General features: G+C 39.4%; 1 protein-coding gene across 6 annotated transcripts in view; it reads left to right on the forward strand.

The window, feature by feature from the left end:
- Positions 1 to 2,265: 2,265 nt before the first annotated feature.
- The window catches only part of B3GNTL1 (UDP-GlcNAc:betaGal beta-1,3-N-acetylglucosaminyltransferase like 1), a 107,063-nt gene continuing 88,683 nt past the window's right edge, over positions 2,266 to 20,645 (forward strand). For 4 of the 6 annotated variants that reach the window (XM_039562000.1, XM_039561999.1, XM_039562003.1 and 1 more), the window contains exons 1-5: positions 2,266 to 2,343; positions 5,733 to 5,849; positions 5,967 to 6,066; positions 11,156 to 11,220; positions 19,419 to 19,484. In XM_039562000.1, the coding sequence (XP_039417934.1) occupies positions 2,293 to 2,343; positions 5,733 to 5,849; positions 5,967 to 6,066; positions 11,156 to 11,220; positions 19,419 to 19,484 (399 nt within the window). In that variant the 5' untranslated portion in view covers positions 2,266 to 2,292. Of the gene's footprint in view, positions 2,344 to 5,139; positions 5,231 to 5,732; positions 5,850 to 5,966; positions 6,067 to 11,155; positions 11,221 to 19,418; positions 19,485 to 20,645 lie in introns of those variants that run through there. The other 2 variants (XM_039562001.1, XM_020585212.2) reach the window with 2 other exon arrangements.

Below are 20,645 nucleotides of genomic sequence, written 5' to 3' on the forward strand. Positions count from 1 at the left end.
GATTGGTTCTGTATTTTCCTCAGGGAAGGCAGCAAGGGCTTTGCTCTGCATTTTGCTTTGCTTAATGAGGTGTTGTCCCTGACTAGGACTTTTGTTTGGTTTAGGGTGAGTAAAGCAATACTCTGCTACACTTTCTTAGATAAAGCAAGGCATGCAGGCAACATAACAGCGCCAGCAGCCTTTGTCGCCAGAAACAGGAATGATCATATTTAACAGTGCTGTTCATGGAGAGATTAAACTCAGGCTGGACAGTGAGAAACTGTGCAGATAATTTGAAATAGATTCCGAGGGTGAATTACTGCTTGGCTGTCCTCCTCACCTCCTCAGTTCTCGGATTTGTGTGCCAACCAACATTTTAAGATAACTGCTCTGTTTGCTCCTTGAAATGTCTGGCTGTTTAACAGGCTCTTCAAATAAACAAGGGATAATCTCAGGATTTTGCTTAACAAAGATTGCTTTGTGCAAATTTTAAAAATTCTGAATAGGTTGTTGTACAGGGCCTGGTCCTGCAATCCCTTTTAGCTGTGAATACTTTCAAGGGAGTAAGTGGTTGCACAACCATAGTTTCAGCTAGTAAATGATCAATAATACTTTCCAGTATATTCTGAAATGCCTTCTAGTATCTGAAGGGGCCTACAGGAAAGCTGGAGAGGGACTCTTTGTCAGGAACTGCAGTGATGGGACAAGGAGTAATGGGTACAAGTTGAAAGACGGGAAATTCAGGTTAGGTATTAGGAAGAAATTTTTTACTGTGTGGTTGGTGAGGCCCTGGCACAGGGTGCCCAGAGCAGCTGTGGCTGCCCCTGGATCCCTGGCAATGTCCAAGGCCAGGCTGGACACTGGGGCTTGGAGCAGCCTGGGACAGTGGGAGGTGTCCCTGCCATGGCAGGGGGTGGAATTGCATGATCTTTAAGGTCCATTCCATTCCAACCCAACCCCTTACCATTCCATGATTCTATGATAATGGCATCATTACCACCAGCAATTTTCCCTTTTTAAAGGTTATTAAACCCCTTTTTTATTAAAAAAGCACTGAACACAGTAGTTCAGACCAAGAAAAGCCCAGACTGGAGAGATTAGAGAACACGGGCTTCACCATTATCATTCTCCAGGAATATGTACGATGAACAACTCCAAAGTGAAAAATTTGTTCAATTTCCACAAATTTCAGATCAAGCAGGCTACTACCTGCCCCCATACCTCAGTGTGGGAAATAACTTTGAAAAAGCATTTTAACACTGCTTTGCAGGATTGATCTTAGAGAACAGGTGGGGAAGCGCAGGCAGCATCTATTGAGGAATCAGTGTGAGAGGGAAGATGTCTACTAATGTCTTTACAAACAATTCTTTGGGTGAGGGTATGGGGGTTAACGCCCTTGAAATGGATCTTAAGGTCTTTATTAACTTCAAGCAGCAGGTTTGCTACAGAGCCCAGACCGCTTGAAACAGACAAATGGGTCTGCACAAACCCGAATTTCTGAACTTTGGGCTAAAATGACAGCTTCAGGGGGGAATATGTGGTAGGCGATTCGGGAAGGCTGTACCTTCCTAGTACCTCAGCCAAGGGGGAAAGGAAGAGAGCAGCATGCGGCCAGGAGTTTAGGATAAAAGGAGGCTGCATCCTCCAACACCTTGAGAGAGAAAAGCCCGCAGGCATGTGCCCCAGGGGACTCTCTCCCTTTATTGGAATAAAGTCGCAGGACTCCTCTGTCTCCTTTGCTCCAATACCTCGAGAGAGAGAAAAGCCCGCAGGCATGTGCCGCAGTGGACTCTCTCCCTTTATTGGAATAAAGTCGCAGGACTCCTCTGTCTCCTTTGTGGACGCTGGCTTTTCATGGCGTGATCTTCCGTTCAGGTGTCTCTTCCAGCCTGGTGCAGCACGGGCAGCCGGCTGTTCTCCGCCTGCCAACTCCCCGGGAGCCCTGCTCTGCCTGCCCTGGGCTCCCCTGCCGCGGGGAGAGACCCAGGGTCGCAGGGAACTGGGGCATCTCACCAGCCTGGGAGCAAACTGGTGCTCAGCGAGCTGGAGAACAAACACTGAGTGCCCAAGTGGGTACAAATCCCACGCCGGGGGTCTCCTCAGGGGCCGGGGCCGGGGCCGGGGCCGGGGCCGGGGCCGGGGCCGGGGCCGGGGCCGGGGCCGGGGCCGGGGCCGGGGCCGGGGCCGGGGCCGGGGCCGGGGCCGGGGCCGGGGCCGGGGCCGGGGCCGGCAGAGCGGCGTCTTCCGGCCGCTCTCGCCTCCGTCTCTGTGGTTGTTCCTCCCGCTCCTCCCCGAGCGGCGGCAGTGGCGGCGATGGCGGAGCCGGGGGCCGGCGGCCGCAGCCCCGAGCCCCCCGTGCAGGTGGTACGTGGCAGGCGGGGCCGGGCCGGGGGTGCCCGTGTGCGGACCCGGCAGCTCGGGAGGGGCCGGGGCCGGCCCGGGGGCTCTCCCGGAGGGCTCTGCCCCGGCTCGGTGCCGGCGGGTCCTGCAGCACGGCAGCCTGGGCTCGTTCGGGTACACGGGGTTGGCAGAGAAAGTCGTGAAATCTTCCTACAGCGCTTCCTGCCTTTGTTACTTCCCGCACCTATGTGTGTGTATATATAGTGTGTACATATATATATATATATAGTGTGTGTGTATATGTGTATTATATATATAATTTTTAATATACGCGCACGTATGTATAAATTATACACATAGACAAATAAATAAAGTTAAATATATAACATATATATCTCTGTCTCTGCCTATATATATATAAACACAGATATAAAAATATAGACATATATATATAATACTTGTCTAGAATGTGTGGGGTTCAGGGAAAACCAGGTAGGGTGACAATGCTCAAATTCAGGTTTGATTCACAGCTCTGTTTCAAGAGTCATATTTGGCTCATAGGCTATGAAACTCCTCTCTCTTGGATGTTGCTACAAACCAGCCTCCGCTAATGAAATATTAATTCAGATTCAGTTGTCACTCAAATGACCTTGTAATGCCAAAAGCACATTAGTTGTTTGCAATTTATGTCCCAAATACTCAACATTACTTTGAGAGAGCTTTAGGCATATTTCTGTAGTTTACTGTTCTGGTGGCAGTCTTCAAACACACGAAGGGCTGCTGCAAGGAGAGCTGGAGTAATCATCTGTGCTGGGATTGGGAAGTCGGAGTTGGCATAAACTGGAGCAAAAGGGCACTTGGAAAACCTAATTCTAGATCTCCCTTGTGCCTTAGCAAGGTTGTTGTTTGTCCCTGGAGAGAGGGTTTGTCAGCAATGGCAGAGCTGTAGTTGATGTTGTTTTGGGACAGAAGAAGCAGACACAGTCTCTGGAGGTTACTGCCAGCTGGTATTTTTGCTATGAGACTGCACCTGGAAGTGAAATAGTGCCCTGGTTCGTGGTTTTCCCCTCTTTAAATGGTCCAAGGAGATTGAATTATTCTGATACAGTCATACAACATTAAAGGCCAATTTATGACTGCCCTGTTGCAACTCTTAAGCCAGGGTATAAATCTAGTGATGAGCTAGGGGAGAAATGAAAATCTAGATTTTTGATTTATCCCCAAACTGAAAATAAACACAGAAAACCAGTAAGCTGAGCAAGAATGGTGGAACCTAAGAAAACTCTAGTATACAACATTGGCAATTCTCTGGGGTGTTAATCCTATTGCTGAGTACAGTTATTTGTGTGGATTTGTTAATTTTTCAGGTTTTACACAGAAGTATCATCAGCAATTCAGCTCTGGGCCTTAGTTTGGCAGGTGCCCAGTTCTATATGGTGGTTGTGGTTCTGTAGAAGTAGAATTTGCTCACAGCAATGTGTTCAGGAGCATGGTAATATGTTATGAGCAGTTGAGTTCAGAGCATCTCAGTGCCATCAGGTATTTATGGGTTGTTTTATATGTGCTGCCCTTAAAGTACTGGTTTTTTCTGCTTTCGGTTCAAACTAAACAGGGTGGTCAAACATCATCTTGCTGTTTTGCTCTGCTGTCCTGACTTAAAACAGGACTACACAACGGAAAAAAAGCAAAGAAGTTCCAGTTTTCCAGCCAATGGCAAGCTAGTTGGTGATGGCTTAGTCAAATTTTTACTAAGTGAATCAGAAAACAAATTGAAAAATAACTGATTTTTCTGGATGTGCAAAACTGCACAAGTTTATATTGTCATTGGAAGAATTGTGGAACCCTTTTTACCTGAATGAATATGCTAGATTGATTGGTATGAATGAGTAAGATCATATTTTAATTGCTATGTCCACATAAAGAATATTAAAATATATTTGAATATAAATTGAATATAGTACTTCAGAATCTCAGATTTTTGCTTATTTTTTGGTCTCAAAGTACTAATCTGAGACAGTTCTGAAATAATCTTTTTTTGTCTGTATGTTGTAATTACTGGGTAATCAGTTTCGCTTTTTTTTTTGTTTCTCCTTATTTTATTTATTTGTTTGTCTCTCTAAAACACAAGTCAAAGGCCTGCTTTGCTTAAAATTTTAGAGAGCTTCTGTCCTGCTTCGTTTAAGAACTGTTCCATCATCCTGCCAAAAATCAGGAGGTTCATTCGTTTTAGATGTTTGCTATTTTATTTGGCTGTGAAATGTTGTTGATCATGGTACCCTACACAAGACTGGGTTGTACCTGTGTGTGCACCCTTCAGCATCCAAAAATCTCCCCTCTAATGTGTGCCCCTGTGTGTATTTGCATGATGTACATGTGTTCACACGTCACTAAATCGTGAATAATTCAATTTCAGTACCCCAGTGTTTTGTTTCTTAGGATTCTCACCTGCTCACAAGAGGAATAAATCCTCTGTTTCTTCCAACCATGCGTTTGTGGTTACCCCACATAATAAGGAGTTTAAGTTGTGTTTCTAGGGGCTTCTTGAAATGTCCCATGAGACTTTTTATGAGTTACTTAGGCCCTTAAGTTCCCCATCTATAAGTAATTTTAACAGGTACAGACTTGGGCTCTCCCTTTGCAAACACAGCCAGTGCATCACTGGGCTGTTTTCTCAGGCCATTGCATTCTGTGAAGGAAATGTGTTCTGAGACACTGAAAGAATTTTGGGGGGTGTTGGCTTTTTAGGGATAATTAGAACAGTGGTAACTGAACAGATAAAGCCCCCCTCTCTGGTTTCTAACCAATTTTAAAATATTTCAGGTATGTTTTCCTGCTTTGTGTACATCTGAACCGAGAGGCTGTAGGAGGAAAGGCTGCAGTTGGAATGGCAGAGTATGGAACTGCATCACAGGTCAACTTCTAATGTGCTTTAGAGCAGCTGTAGGTGGAATAATTTTTAAAAACTTGGCTAGAGCCCAAGGGTCCAGCTGTGTGTATGAGCATCTCCAATTAGGCTTGAAGGGGAATTGATGAGAAAGATGTTTTAATGGAAGGCAGAAGTGAGGAGTGCCTTAAGAAATGCAGGAACACTAGAAACAGGTTATGGTGATGGTACAGATGTTTCATTAGTGGGTTTGGTTCAGTGGTCTCTCTTGTTTCCTTGGACTTGTGCCAAAAACCATCTTGCAAAACTTAAAATAATTTAAAAAGAGGCTTGATAGAGAAGAAAGCAAATAATATATTTATAATGAAAATAAAGGTTCTTTGTCTACTTTTATATTTTAAGATGCATTTTTTGGTGAAAGTTAGTTTCAGAAGGATGTGGTACTTCTCCTTTTTAATAAATATGCTGTAAGTAAACAAAAATATGCTTCCTGACATGCATGTGGATCTTTTTTTGCTTTTTTTTGTAGTCTATCATTGTGCCTGTTCACAACAGTGAATGCTGGTTGGATGAATGCTTAAAGTCAGTTTGGGAACAAGATTTTAAAGGAACCATGGAGCTGTCAATTTTTAATGATGCCAGTAAGGTGCGTTTCAGACCTTCCTTAAAATACTGTCCATGTAAATACGTCTTTGACTAGAATTTTTGGTTCATTTCACCATACAAATGAAAATAGCTGCATCTGTGTCATGATTTTTTCTAGGATGGTTCAGCTGAAATAATTGAAAAATGGAAGACCAAGTTGGAAGAAATTGGTGTTTCAGTAATCATTGGAAACAATGATTCCTCTCAGCCTCGGGGTGGTATGTAGCTTAATAGTGATTTTGTGAGAGTTTGGTTGTTATTGCAGGCACCTTCTGATTTTTAGGTTGAAAAGTGTCTTTGTAGCCATTCTCCCTGCAATGGAAAAAAAAAAAAAACATTGTTTTCTAGAGCTCTGAAAACTCATTGCAGTTTGAATTTGGCCCTGTTGGTTTGGGCTCTGCAGAATTTGTTTATATGTTCAAGGAAAGAACTTGGCTTAGTGCTTGTGTGCTCTACTCTGCAAAAGCAAAAGAATTTTGTTGAATTGTAGTATACACAATGTTGTTGATGCTTACAGTTTTACTGTGGCTTTCTGATATCTGATTTATCTTCAGGAGACTGGTTTTAAGAAAAAAAGAAATAAAAATTCCTTGCATAAAGATTTTTAAAGTAAATGCATATCATTCAGTCTAGTAAAATAGACCCTGAAATAGAAAACAAATATGTTTTTGATATTGCTTCAATGGTCACATCAAAAGAGAGGCTCCAGAAGTTTTGATGTGAGCTAAAATCTCTCACTAAAGTCCTAAGTATTCACTCAAAGGGCTAAACTAATATGTTCAGTGAGCTGCCAGACAGGTGAATGATGTGATCCCCTATTCATTTGCATGCTAATATGAATCGCACCCACTGCAGGAGATTACAAACACATCTCTTTTTTCTTTTGCTTGCTTTGGTTGGTTTATGTTTAGGGGGTTTGAGCACAGAAGCGTCTTAAAATCTAAAATGGAATAATGAAAAAATATAAATATAAAATAAATAAATAATAAATGTAAATAAATATAGAAGAAATAAATATAAAAATAGAATAAAAGTCAGTTGCATTTTGAAGAAGCTGTTGTTGAGTGACAGTAAAGTTGGGAGACCACGTCTGTGTTCTGAGGAAGAACAGCAGGGCAAAGGAGGAGCAGTGGGCTCACATTTCCTAGGGGAGCTGTGTAACCAATTTCTGTCATTCTGGACTTTGTTGTAATGCGTAGACACATAGGAATTGTTAAAACCCTGGTTCCAAATTTGTGACTTTGAAGTTACCTCACTTAAAAGTCACACTTTGGAAACACTGTAACACAAAATTTGGACAGTTTCTGTTCTTTCACTAAATGTCCTGTTTGAAGTGTAAAGAAACTCGGGCTTATCACAGTCTCCTCAAAATGGTCTTCTTATGCAAAAGCCCAGTTCTGTTTCAGAAAATTTAATTTTCATCCCCTGTTGAAACACACAAATAAATTGAGAGTTTGTGCACTGAATTCATCTGCAACCTGGTATAGGCCCCTGGCTTTATTTACTGTCATTTCTCCTGACTGTAGGCTTTACATCTGTTTTTAAATAGTTGTCAGACATAGCAATACTGAAGTAACACAGCATAACCCTTACTATAAATATTTTTAGTATTTTAATACCTCTAGCATGAACTGGTGGTGTTTGGACAGTGCAGCTTCTAATATTGGAGCTATTGGGCTGCTCATGACAAAAGGCAGACAAGGTTTTTAGAGGGAATTTTTCTCTTTTGGGCAACTGATACAGCTGGAGCTGAGCAATGTCAAGAATTACTTGTAATCCTGTAACTTTGTCTTCTTTTTTCTCCCCCCTCCACTATTGGGTGATCAGTCTCTTTTCAAAACTGACTTCTTTTCGGAGCTGATGATCAAGGAACTAAGTAGGTTACAATTTCTTAACTCAAACAATAATCCCACAGGTTGTTAATTCTGATACTTAAGATAGTTAGTAATGGTTTTTTGTTAATAACATCGTGTTGTGTAACATATTTTCCATTTTTATAAACATTTGCTGTGTCTAAAGTCTTGTTCCTACTAGAGTGTTGTATCAATTGTATATAAACTAGTTTTTGGTTTGCCAGAACACACAAGCAGGGTGGTTTTTTATATTAGAATTCTGACACCTGTTCACCTTTGCACTTTGGGAAACTGAACCTAAAACTGAATTCCAGTTGTGAACTGCACTGTGCCATTAGGGATAGGTCAGATTATTTTTTGGTTTAGCATGCATTTGCTGGTGTTGGGGTAGCTGGAAACTGAACAGATCTTTAATAAATTGGGGGTGAGAGGGGCAGCTGAGTACTATTTAAATAATAGTGTGAAATGCAGAGTTCTGCTAAAAAACAAACCCAGGCTTATTCATGTGGAAGACACTCTCAGGTCACCATTACAACGAGGATATCTGTACTTCATGGCTGTTAAATTTTAGAAGCAGGTTACTTGAAATCCATAGTATTTGTTTGCTTTTGGTGATTTACTTTTATTATGTTAAGGACTAGGTACAACTGGAAGGAGTCTTGCCTTTAAAAGAAGATGCTTTGGTACAGAAACAATGTACTAGTCAGGCTTCACATCTTCAACTATTTACACAAGATTAGGATTTATTTCTAATTCTTTTCTAACATGTAAAAGAAAAGGGGGGAACCTAGGAAAAAAGAAAGGGTCACTTGCCTAAAAAAAGGAAACCTTTTTCTTTCCAAGAGTGAGGAATGTTAATATCTCACTGAGGCTTAAGTTTTTACGGCTGTAACTATGGTAACAGGCTCTTTTCACCAAGTAAGCAGGCCTTACAAAACTCAGGGACCTGGCACAAACATTTCATTTTGTTCAGCAGAGTAATATTAAAGAAATTTTTTTACTCATGCCAAACACAGAATTAGTTGTGGTGAAAGAATTTTTAATACCTAGTTTCTTCTATGGGGAGTTATATTTATCTTCTTAATATTTTAAAAAATATGTGTATTTTCTTCTTTGTCTTTCCTCTAAAAGATATCTGGTATATGGAAAACTTCAGGATGGTTTCTGTCTTAAACACAGCAAGAAATCTTTTCTAACTCTTTCTCATAACAAATACTAGATATTTCTTGATTTTATTTAAAGTGGTTTATTTGAAAATGAGATCTGAACTATTTCATGGAGTTCGTGGAGTAATATAATTGCCATCTTGTAGTTGCCTTTACGTCTCCTTCATTCTTTTCTTACATTTGTGATTCTGTGTAACTCATCATTGTCTCCTGAAGGTTGTTGAAATATTTGGGTATGTTAATGACAGCACTGAAATGTAATTCCAGGCTGCTTTACAGCTGGTATGGCTTCTCATAGTACTGATGTATTTGATGTTGGGCAAATTTAATTCTGTCCTCCTTTTTGTGCTGTTCTTTTATCTCTTGCTTTACTAGGGCCCTCCACAGAATTGGGGGTTTGCTGCTTTGGCATGTCCAGACCTGTTGACTTCCATCAGTTGTTTCCCACTAAAACTGCTCATGCCAGGATCCAGCTCTGCTGCTGTGGCAGCTCCTGTCTTTGCCAGCTGCTTTTTTACTGCCAGTAGGAAGGAGACTGAGAGTTACTGTATATATGAGATTAGATATTCATAGATCAGTAAAAGGTGGTATGTAAATACCCTGTAAAATAATAAATCCTAAAAACCCATGACGAAGAAGTTAAGGTGAGGATTAAAGTACATAAGAAAAAATAACACAATTATAAGGAAGAGCCTTTATTAGCAGTGTTCTGGTGGTAGTTGACATAATGTTCCTTGGAGGCAGTAAGAAATGCAGCCATAAGTCTTTTTCTGTACTTGGACAGCTCAGCAAAACAGCCAAGGAGCACGTGCATTACAACTAAGGGAACCTTTGAGCCCAGTTAAATTTGTTTCCTGAGCAAACTTGTATCACATAAAAAGAGAAGAGAGTTACAGTACTCTGCTTTTTTTCAAATGCAAAATCAGAAACTTTATGGATAATGTTATTTAAAATTATTCTGCTCCACTTCATGGTGAGATTTTTTGGCTTTACATTTCCAGTTTTCCCCCTAAAGAGTAAAAACCTTACAGTATTGCATGTCTTCACATCATTTGTTTTGCAAGTCAGGGTGATCTTGCTGGATTCCCTGACTTGGTTCCATAAATACTTCAAAGAAAGCTTAAGTGTTACATAGGTGACCAAGTGGAGTTCACACAGCATTTTTCAGACTAACACTGGGTATAGCGTGGTCTTTTTTTATAATGCTGCCCAGGGCAAGAACTCAGAGATGAGAATGTTCCTAGGTACACCTTGTCTACCTGCAGAAATGACCCCAGGTAAGCCCTCCTACTTTGTGGATGTATTTCAGTGGTGAACTGAGTTCATCCTGTTGCTGGTTGCTGCAGTCCTATCCTTACCCTGAACTGTGGATTCCTGCTCCTATTTTTCTGGTTCTGCCATTTGTTTGATCCTCCAGAACAGTCATCTTCTTCAGAAATTAAGTGACAAAAAAATTTTCTTCTTTGGTTCAGCCTCCTGAAATAAATGGTTGGTAAAAAGATTCAGCAAGTGTCAGGGGGTCAGAAACTAAGAGACCCTAGATGCCAGTGTTGTCATTTGTCTGAAGTGACATTTCAGTGTGGTCTCCCACTGATGATACAAAATGTTAAGGTATAAATAAGCCCCCTTTTGTGCTCCGTGTATGTATCTCATAAATAAGCCTGCTTTTGCTCCCCTCTGCATTACACATGCCATTACATAAATGGCACATGAAGGCTTTGTATTTGCAAACTTAATACTTAACAAGCACCAAGGAACAGAACTTTCCTTGAGTCCTTCTGATAACTTGGTCCCCTGATGGGAAGAACAGCAGTTTCTGGTTCCTTCTCTGCCTCTTTTATGATTTGTTGGTATTTGTTAGGACTTAAAAGATGAATGTATGTACAGCCAAGGGTTTTCAGCATCTGCTCTTTGCAAGGAGTTGGACTAGATGACCTTTAAAGGTCCCTTCCAGCCCAAACCATTCTGTGATTCTACAAGCTGAGGTTCTGGATATAAATCCTGCCCTCTTCAAGATCTATATTACATATTGTGTCTTTTTGGAGAGCTAGCGAAAGTAGTCTTATTCTAGTTGTAGAATTGTAGAATTCTGGTACTCAGAGAAGATGACTGACATAAGCATCCTATTTAAATATTCACAAATTACCTTGCTTTAAATATGGAAAAATTGCATACATTATGTGATACTGATTTTTGTATTTTCTTTCATCTGTTTCTCACTTTATTAAGATTTTAAAAGATACAACAGCAAAAACTTCCCCATATTTTTATCTTTGCTTTCTCAACAGTCGGATTTGCTAAAAATCAAGCAGTGATTCAGAGCTCAGGAACCTATCTCTGCTTTCTGGATTCAGTAAGTTCATGCTTTTTGTCTAACTTGGTTTTGTCAGTGTAATTCTTTCCTTTTTAATGGAGTTGTTGGTTTGCTGAAAGACAAGCTGCTTAAAGGTGTTTGGCTGTTAAATGTGCTGGTTACTATTTATGGCTGTCAAGTTGTATTCCAACCTGTAGAAAGGCTTACATCATTCTTTGATTATATCAGATTTCACAAGCTGTAGTGAACAAGGCTGGGCAAGGTTGGTATTCAGGTGTTTTCAGGATTTTTCTTTCCCACATTCTTCAGAAAACTGTACTGATGAGAAACTAAGAGCTAATCTACTGGCTTTTTGATGCAAAATAGGAGAGGTCTCACCTTCCATCTTGAATTTTTATTTTTCCTGTCCTTTGTTGGATATCTTCTGTGAAGCCATTCAGCTCACTAACCCAAAGATAAGGATCTCTCTTTGTGCAGCTGAATATGCAGGGAGTGGTTTCACAAAGGTGCCCAGCTGAGCTGAGGAGTGGGGCCATGTGCTGGGAGCAGGCAAGAAGAGCAGGACCTTCAAGGCTCACTGATCTCATGTAATTTCACCTGAAGATTGATTTTTTTTTTTCCCCCCCTCTGAATTGGAACTGAACTGTGGGTTAGGGTAGTACAGGATGAACTGGCTGCTGACAGGGTAGGTTTTCAGATAAAATTCAACTTAGTATTATGATTGTCTGTGCTTGTTAAAAAGTGTTGTGAGAGCAGGGATGTCAACTCTACAGCCTTTCTCGGGTTTTAATTAGGGAAATCTTTCAGTTTGCACACTCCACTTGCTTTGTGGCTAGATGGAAGAATATTTTTTTTGTTCATATGTTAAAATTTTGTGATTTTTGTGGTATTTTGTTAGTCAGTGATGCTGTTTACATATCTTAAAAAAAAAACCAAAAAAACAACTTACTTATGATTTGCAGAGTTTGGGTATTCCAGGCTTGGACAGATCCCACATTGCATTCTAGGGACTCTGTTGGATGAAGTTTGCTGGGTCCGTGTGTACATGAGTGAGAAATTAATCTACCCTTGTCCCGTGGAGCTTCATACCTTCTGTCTCAAATATGTATAGCATGATATACTGAAGTAAATTGTGGGTTAGTCTCTCTTTTCACTCCAGACAGATCTAGTTGTTTGTAAATCATTAGCAGTAAATTAGAAAATCAAGTTCTCTAAATGAACTTAATTCATATTTTTGCAGGGATTCTTCAGAATTCTCAATTTGTTATTTACTATATATTATACATCTTCATGCTGCTGTGTTGTTTCTCTTGGCTGACTAACCATTGCAGGAAAACAAAACATCAGGGAAGCAAATTAAAATTATTAAGTAATATAACTGGTAATGATACTGTATTTCTGCAGTGTTATCATTAGCATAAGTTTATATTTAATATTAGCAAGAATTACTTGATATGAGTTGAGGATTTTATGATTTCCAGTGTGGATAAGCTGAGGAGAAGTTACCAAGATATTCTGTTCTATGCATTTCTATTCCTTCTTCAAAACAGAGGCATTCTGGACTACCAGAAGCCTAATCTTGCTACAAAAGAAATATTAAATGACTGGCATTACTTAAATGTATTTTCTACTGTCTCTCCTTGTGACTACCATGTTTTGCTGTAAACAGATCAGAGAAAATAAAATGGATGTGGAAACGGCCCCAAGCCCAAAAGTTGCTCAGTGTTTTGTCTGTAGTTAGTAAATGTTGTGTGATAATAGCTGGAACACAGATGTTGCCAGCTGTTTAGCAGCTCTGCTTCCACACACCACCTACCTTCTTCATTTCAGTCACCAATCCAGTATCCAGCTCTCTAGGAAGGAATGTTGATATCAGCCTTTTGGAATGTGCTGCGCTAATGCCAAGGAATTGACCTTCAGAAGTGCAGCCACAATTTCGGGTTTGCTACAGGTGGATGTGGGGAGGAGTGGGGCTGATGCTGTAGTTTGTGCACATTACTAACTGGTGGAGAAATACACCCGTGGCTTTTAGTGCATTCCTTTGTCTTCTCTGAGTGAAATGAATGGATGAGCATATTTGGGAGCATCTTTGGAAGTACTGTTTCCAGCAAGACTGTTTTTGCTTGCCATTCCAGCTGGAGTCAAGCTGCTCGTGTTATGTCTCTCAACACAGATTTGTGAGGACAACAAACTGGGAAGAAATGTAGAAAAAAAAAGGTTACAGATCTCAGAACTGTCAGAATTTGATCAGCCTTTTCGAGTATGAAGTGGCAGCTGTTTGACTAGCAGCTATTGTGGAGTTTTTTTTACTCTGATTGTTGTTACAGATTTCACCTCCAAGCTAGTGAGGCATTTTTTCCCCCGTGGGAAAACAAGTTGAAAAATTGAAGATACTTAACACGTTTTTCACATATAACATTTATAGTATGGGAAAATGAGAGCTAATTTTGCAAATACATTTCACTGTTAGCTTTTCTTCTTCAAATTGTCTCCAGTTATGACTTTATTTACCAGTTTCATTGTAGTGTAGCTGTAGTTTGTCAGTTCTCTGGGGTGGTGCCATCTTTGTTAGAAGCATTTACCCAGTTGTAGCACAGCAGAACTCTTTCACTAAAAATTCTGCTTTGAACTGCTGTTTTCATTGACATGCACACAAACATGCCTCTACTTGTCTGAAACTGTATTTCTTTAAAAAGGATCATGCTTTCATTTCATCCTAATCATCTGTGTAGTTTCCAATTATTTCAGGTTTATTCAGTGTGTTGTTGGAGAGCTCCTGACTGTTAAAGAAGGAACATAAAAATGGGTCCTTTTTTGACCTGCAATGTTTCAAACCCAGTCATATTCACTCGAGTCCTTGACATGCTTGCTTTAATCCTTTGAAAGGCTCCCTTGGCAGTGTATCATGATTTCAGAGATTCTCAGGCAGCTCAGAGACGTGACTCTAAACCATGTTGCTACTGTGTCACTGCTTGCTAATAGTCAAAAATGCCGTGGGGACACAGATAAGTTTTATTCACCAAAAATGAGGGTGAACCACACCAGATTTGTCATTCCCGTGATGGAATCGGCAGCTGCTGACCTGTGCCTTTTGGTCTGTATGATTTTAGTTGGGAATGGTGATTCTTAATTGCTGTGAAATTGCATGTGTTCCTTGAGGTTCAAGTTGGAACCCACCTCGCTGAGGGTATTGCTAAAGGCCTTGGAGGAAGGTGCTTGGACCTTCACTAGCCAGATGTGGTAGGTGTGTCAGGCACGTTGAGTTATAAACAACTTGTTTTTCCAGCCTCTGTAACTTCCTGGGTTTGGAAGCATGGATTTCCTCTTAGCTGCCATTATACATTACAGGCAGTAATAAACTTCTGAAATATTCCTCCTTTCTTTCAAATTGACATCTGTATTTCTTAGGAAATGAAGATGTGATCAGACTTCATGGATTTCCTTTTTTTTGTTGTTTAACATACTCTTCCTTGGGAACTTCATCCTCTGATTCAAAACCTGAAATAAACTGTTACTCCAATAGCAGGCGTGTGGATGTAGTGGTGAACTCCATTACCAGAAGAGTTGTCCATGTTTCCTAATCACTAATGAGCCCCAAAAATTTAAAATATGAGTGCTTGAAGGCATCATTCCTATCATTGTTTTGTAAAGATGTGCTTGCATTAAGACCAGATTAAATGCCTCTGTCTGGTATGAAATGTTATTTTTCTGTTTCATAAATGAAGAAGCAAACCTTCAGAATCTGGTTGCCATAACCTCTCCCAACATGTGTCTTCATCAGTTTAGTAATTAAGGAGGGCTTTTGGAATTGCTGGTGAAGCTTTTCCTCTTGTCTGAGTTTACTGGCTTTGCTACTGAATACCTTGTGAGTTACCTGCTTTGCTTGACTGCCAACACAACATTTTTTTCAGTGATCTAATTGTGAGAAAAATCAAAGGTGATCTCCAGTGACCACTGAAAAGCAAGATGTGGAAAGGCATGTGTCTGCATTTCTTGAATAAATGCACCAAGGTGGGAGCTTCCATGAAAAGATTGTGAGGCTCACAAGAACGCCACATAGATCTTTCCATGTTTGTTGCTATGCTCAACAAAAGAAAGGTGCTCAATGAAGTCAGCTTCTTAAATTTGAAGTGTTTTCTTTGTTGTGCCCTTTTTTCTCATTTTAATTTGGGAGTAGAAACAGAAATGTAGTGGCTTTTCCTATGATCTTGCAAGTACTGACAGATCATTAGTCTCAGGTGATTTGTGGGTGCCATTTGAGTGCCTGGCTCTAATGAGCTTGATAGTGTGGGGCTGCTTCAAAAACCAGCCACTGGAGAAGTGCCTGGGATCAGAGTATTTCCTTCAGAAGAGCTGTTGATAGGCCGGTTTTTGGAGGTCCCAGGCATTTCACTTCCCTGGTTCAAGGAGTTGGACTGAACAATAGCAAAGAAAGATTTTTTTTTTTTTCCCTTTAGTCTGAGCAGGTGTGGGATAAGTGAATGGAGCATTTGATGAATTGAAAGATGTTGGAGATGCCATATTGTTGCTCAGTGAGTGAAACGTTCCTGCTGGTGTTGCTACTGGGTGTATTTTGCATGTAAAAGCTGTAATGGAGGGAAGGTGCTGTTGTTACGGGGGTGGAGGGTGTCAGCTCTCAATCCATTTTTTCTGTTTTGAGCAGCCAAATATGAAGGACTTTGGAAAAGTTGGAGATGTTGAGTCTGTAATGTGAGCTTGAGAAAGCACCTCAATACTGAGCTATAATTAATGATTTGTTTTCTGTGAACTTGTCCTTTGGTTGCAAAAAGTAGATGTGTATTGTGCATTGAGTTGTAGATTTTATTTTACTTTCTGAAGTGCAGAAACACCGACTTTTAAGGGAAAATGATGAAGTTACAACTGTGGAGCCCAGTGTGGTCCACACAGCCCAGCTGTTGTATTCCAAATATATGATTAGGGAAAGCATGCATTTATATAGAATTTATTTTAAATTTCTTTTATCTTGCCCACTCTTTCCTTGGGGGAAATGTCCCTTCATCCTGTCTGCTGTATATCTGCTAGGGGACAACCTTTAGAGACTTCCATGTGAACAGAGAAAATTGGATTTCATTGAAAACTTCTGTTTTATTAAAATTATTTTTCAGTGTAAGGCACTGCTATTATTGTTATTTTGCCTACTCTCACCTAGGAGACAGAAACCAACTAAATATACTTCCCTTTTTGGTACAGGCCCTTTTTTCTTTTTATGTCTGAATTGAGTTACATATAATTTGGGAAGTGTTTGTCTGATTGCTGAGGTTTTGTTCTCGGTTTTAAGCAAAAAAAAAAAAAAAAAAAAAAAAAAAAAAAAAAAGACCAAACTCTGCCTGTAGAACTTGAAGTCTGGCAACACATTTGCTGAGTTCAATATCATAAGTGCAACAGCTTTGATAGAAAATTTGTGATTGCATAATGTACAGTTGGGTAAAATGTTTTACCACCTTGTTTAATAACTGTGTTGCTAAAATTCCATAACAGCTTGCCAGTACAGTGCATGGTTGGGCCTTTCACTCCCATCAGTGGCCTCTGAAGCTGAACATTTTTTTAAGGTGCCCTTAATTTGTAATATAATCATTTTGGTTTTTAAATACTGGTCTTAAATCCATCCAGGTTCCTTAAGATTATTTCACTATAAATACATTCTGGTTTCTACTTCATGGTTACCTTTCCAGTCATCAATAGTGAAGAATCTGTTGAAGTTGGGATTTTGCAGTTACCTTTCTTGTAGCAACCTGAATCCAAGAAAGCTGAATGATGGTTGGGTCTCAGCTTTGTCTGGGCTGTGATTTATATTTTGTGCTGTTCTTCCTCATCACCCAACTGCTTTATTATTGTATTTGGGATTATGTCCTAGACTGTTATATTTGGTTTTTTTCCCCCCTTCTTTCTTTCTCCTTCCACGAACTCAGAAGGTCTCACAGAGCAATGCAACAGAGCAAGTGCAGTGTCTGTGTAAAGCTGTTAATAAAAAAATGAGACAGAATTATTAAAAGAAATAAAGGTCATCCAGGGTAAGAGTTCATAGAGTTTTCCAGCATTAGAGAACAAAGCTGTATTAATAAAAAGAGGCATTTAGAAGTTTTTGTGGTTACAGTGCCCCCTCTTTAGCTGGAGTTTACAGAATACTGATGCTCTCTGATAGCCTAAGCCCCAGATCTGTAGATGTGTGAGTTTTGCCAATAGCATCAAAATGACACAGTGTTTTCTTAGGGGAACGAGGCCATTCCTGTCGAATTGTGTGGTTATGAAAACATGACATCGACCTCTTTGGTGCATAGGTTATTTTAATTTGGTTTGAATACTTTCCATGCTGATTTAACCTTTTTAAATCAAGTATATTATTTTTCATCTTCATGAATGTAAGAGTTCTCTCTGTTGTGTGGGATCATGAACAGTGAGATCTTTTAGCACAAGAGCATATGTTGTATCTGTAAAAGATGAGGGTGACATTGTTCTAAGCATTGAAATTCCTGGCTTTTTAGGGGATTTCTTTTTCTTTTTTTTATTTATTTAACAGGAAGATATCTAAGGATCCTTAGCAACTTGTAAAAGAGTGAACAAAGTTCAGTTAAAATATATCTGCTATTGCTTGTTTGAAAACCAGGTTTTAATTTACAAAAATCAGCTCTGTATTTGGCATGAAGAAATAGGATTATGGTTCTTCTTGTGGGAAATAGGGTAAAGGTTTTATTGGAACACTTGCTTGATACTGGAATTCTGGTGCCTTATTGATAAAGCAAATTAGATGGTAAATAATATCATTGTAGTTTTGAAGTCAGTCATGAGAAATCAGAAGGAGTATTTTCACTCTGTTGGCTTTGAAAATCACTAACAGCTGTCATGCTTAGTACTAAATATATCCTAAATGCAAAATACAGAAGAATGCTTTTGACAACATAGTCCTCCCGTCTTTTATAAACTTGTGTGATTAAGGGTCAGTTTTATTATTATTTTTCTTTATCTTTAACCTTGAATTGTATTAAGCAGTTGGATCTACTTCTGAAACTTTTTTTATCATGCATTGTTTTGATAAAACTATAGTGGCACCTTTATAGCAAGGTCATTCAACTCTTCAAGCTGTAGATATTTAAGCACCAATATATTTTTTGATGCTGTTGACTTGATGGGAAGTTTTAATGTGAAAGTTGTTGGAAATTCAATATTAAGGGTTTGTGCTTTAATAGGAATCTGAGAATTATTTCAGTGCGAGGAACTGTTAAAAGAATGTCTGTAGAACAGGAATTCAGGGCTCCTTTGAATTGTGTTTGCCTGATAAGTTTATTTGGAAATACTCTGAGAAGAAATAGGCTGTGTCAGCTTTAACCAGCATCTAAAAAAGACTGATTCTTTAAGAGGGAGGAAATATGGCACCAACATGGAAAAGAATATAGGTAGAAACCTCAGGGTACTAAATTTAGGGAAGAAAAATTGTGCTGCAGTTTCTATAGAATGTAAAATCACAGTCTAGGAAGGATTTAATTTTGAACAGAAAAAAATACCATTTTGAAAGGAATCTCTCCTCACAGTTCAAGGCAGGATAGCAAAGTTACTGACTCTTCACAAAACAACCTATCTTTTTGTATGTAAATAAAACAGATTTTTGTGCTACACATGAAAGAAGTATTAACATGAAATTTAAGTCTAGGTGGTGTGTTTTAAAGCCAGTGTCAATGCTAATGCATTTTATGAGTGTGCGTACTTCCCTTTTTCCCTTTTTCTTAGAATTTTATCATTTCACAAGTACTAGATTTTGTGCTCATGAAATATGACATATTTTTAGATCTAGAGACCAAAGGCTTTTCATTTTCAGTGGAACAAGGTACAGCCAGACTGCAGAAAACATTTCCTCATGTTGCTATGTCTCAGATCTCATGGCTTTAGCTGAGGTTAGTTCCTTGTCCTTACACTGCCAGTGCTGCTCTGGGAGTTGTGAAAGAGTTGCTGAGTGTCTTGAGAAATAACCATTAAGTGTGTGGGTGCCTGTGGATGTGTGTTGAGATCACAGCACCGTTGTCACGTAGTAGTTTTGATCACTTCCAGCTCGAACAGCTTCGAGTTTAATCCACAAAAAGTGTGAAGTCTCTTAATATCTGTTCCATTTGCATTTCTGACTGCAAGCCAGTAAAATGATGTTAATTTAGCAACATATTCTAATGCGTGTCAGTACTGTACTGTGACCCTTTTTATGTTCAGTAACAGTGTGCTATTTATTCCAGGATGATGTGATGATGCCACAGCGGGTTAGGCTGCAGCACGAAGTTGCCATTCAACACCCAAACAGTGTGAGTACTTTTTTCTTGTGTGTATTTCTGGGTTTTTCTTTGACAGAGTTCCGGATACATCTTTAAAAGGATATGAAAATTTCACAGTGGGGCTGGTGGAGGCAAAGCAATAACCAGTGTATTCTTTTCCTTTATTTTTAATCCTTGCACTGAATAGGAGCTTTGATTGAACTTCTTTTCTTCCTGTTATTTTCTCTGTTCAGAAAACCAGATCTCATTACAACAGTTGATACTCTTTTGCAAATAAGTATATAGGTTTGGTTAATGTCTGTAAGCTAAAGGAGAATGGCTTTTTTATGTAGCCCTTCTAAGTCATGTGAAAAAGCTGCAAAGGATTGGCTACAGTTCTGGTTTATCTGCTTTTAATAATTAAAAAACTGTAAACCATAGGGAATGTATGGGTTGTTGCCACTGATGAACTGGCCTACAGTTCAGCTGATGTTTCTCTCTCTGCCTGCCTGCAAAAGAAAACATCATTAGAATTCCATTCTTTATTCCTGTGAAATAAACTGTCAGGAATATTCTGTGAGAGAGTTTTTCTCTGATCTGTATGATTTGGGTTTTATATGATTTTCTGTGATTAGGGTCAGTATTCTTTAGAGAGAGTTTGTGCATGTGTTCTACTTATCCAAAGATTATATATAAATAACTTGTTATGCCAGTTAATTTGTCAATACTATTGACAAAGATATTCCTTTATAAACACGAAAACTGAGTTTGTATTCCTATCAGCAACATTCAGCAAAATCAGCCTTGTTGTTTTCACATCTCTGACATTTTTTCTTGTGATAGTTATTTCAATGTGCAAGAGGTTTCTGGAAAGGAAAGGTCGATTGACTTGGTCTGTCACAAAGGTGTTTCCTGCAGGTGTCTGAAGAAAACACACAATTTTAGGATTATTGCTCTCTGTCAGCTAAACACCTTTTGAACTTTTCCTCCAAAACACACTTGCTTCAAAGTAGAGATGATTGCAGTCTTTTTAGCTGAGGAATGTCTGCCAAACAACCTGCTGCTTAGTGCTGGGATGTGTACCTGCTCATCACACCACCTGTACTAGGGCTCTTCTGAAATCTGATCATCCTTACAATGTAATTTATTAAATTATAGCTTTAATAGTACCTGAGTAGCAGTTAACCCACCTCGCATTACAAACACAATAAA

The sequence above is a fragment of the Corvus cornix genome, chromosome 18, assembly GCF_000738735.6.
Source record: "Corvus cornix cornix isolate S_Up_H32 chromosome 18, ASM73873v5, whole genome shotgun sequence".
Taxonomy (NCBI): domain Eukaryota; kingdom Metazoa; phylum Chordata; class Aves; order Passeriformes; family Corvidae; genus Corvus; species Corvus cornix.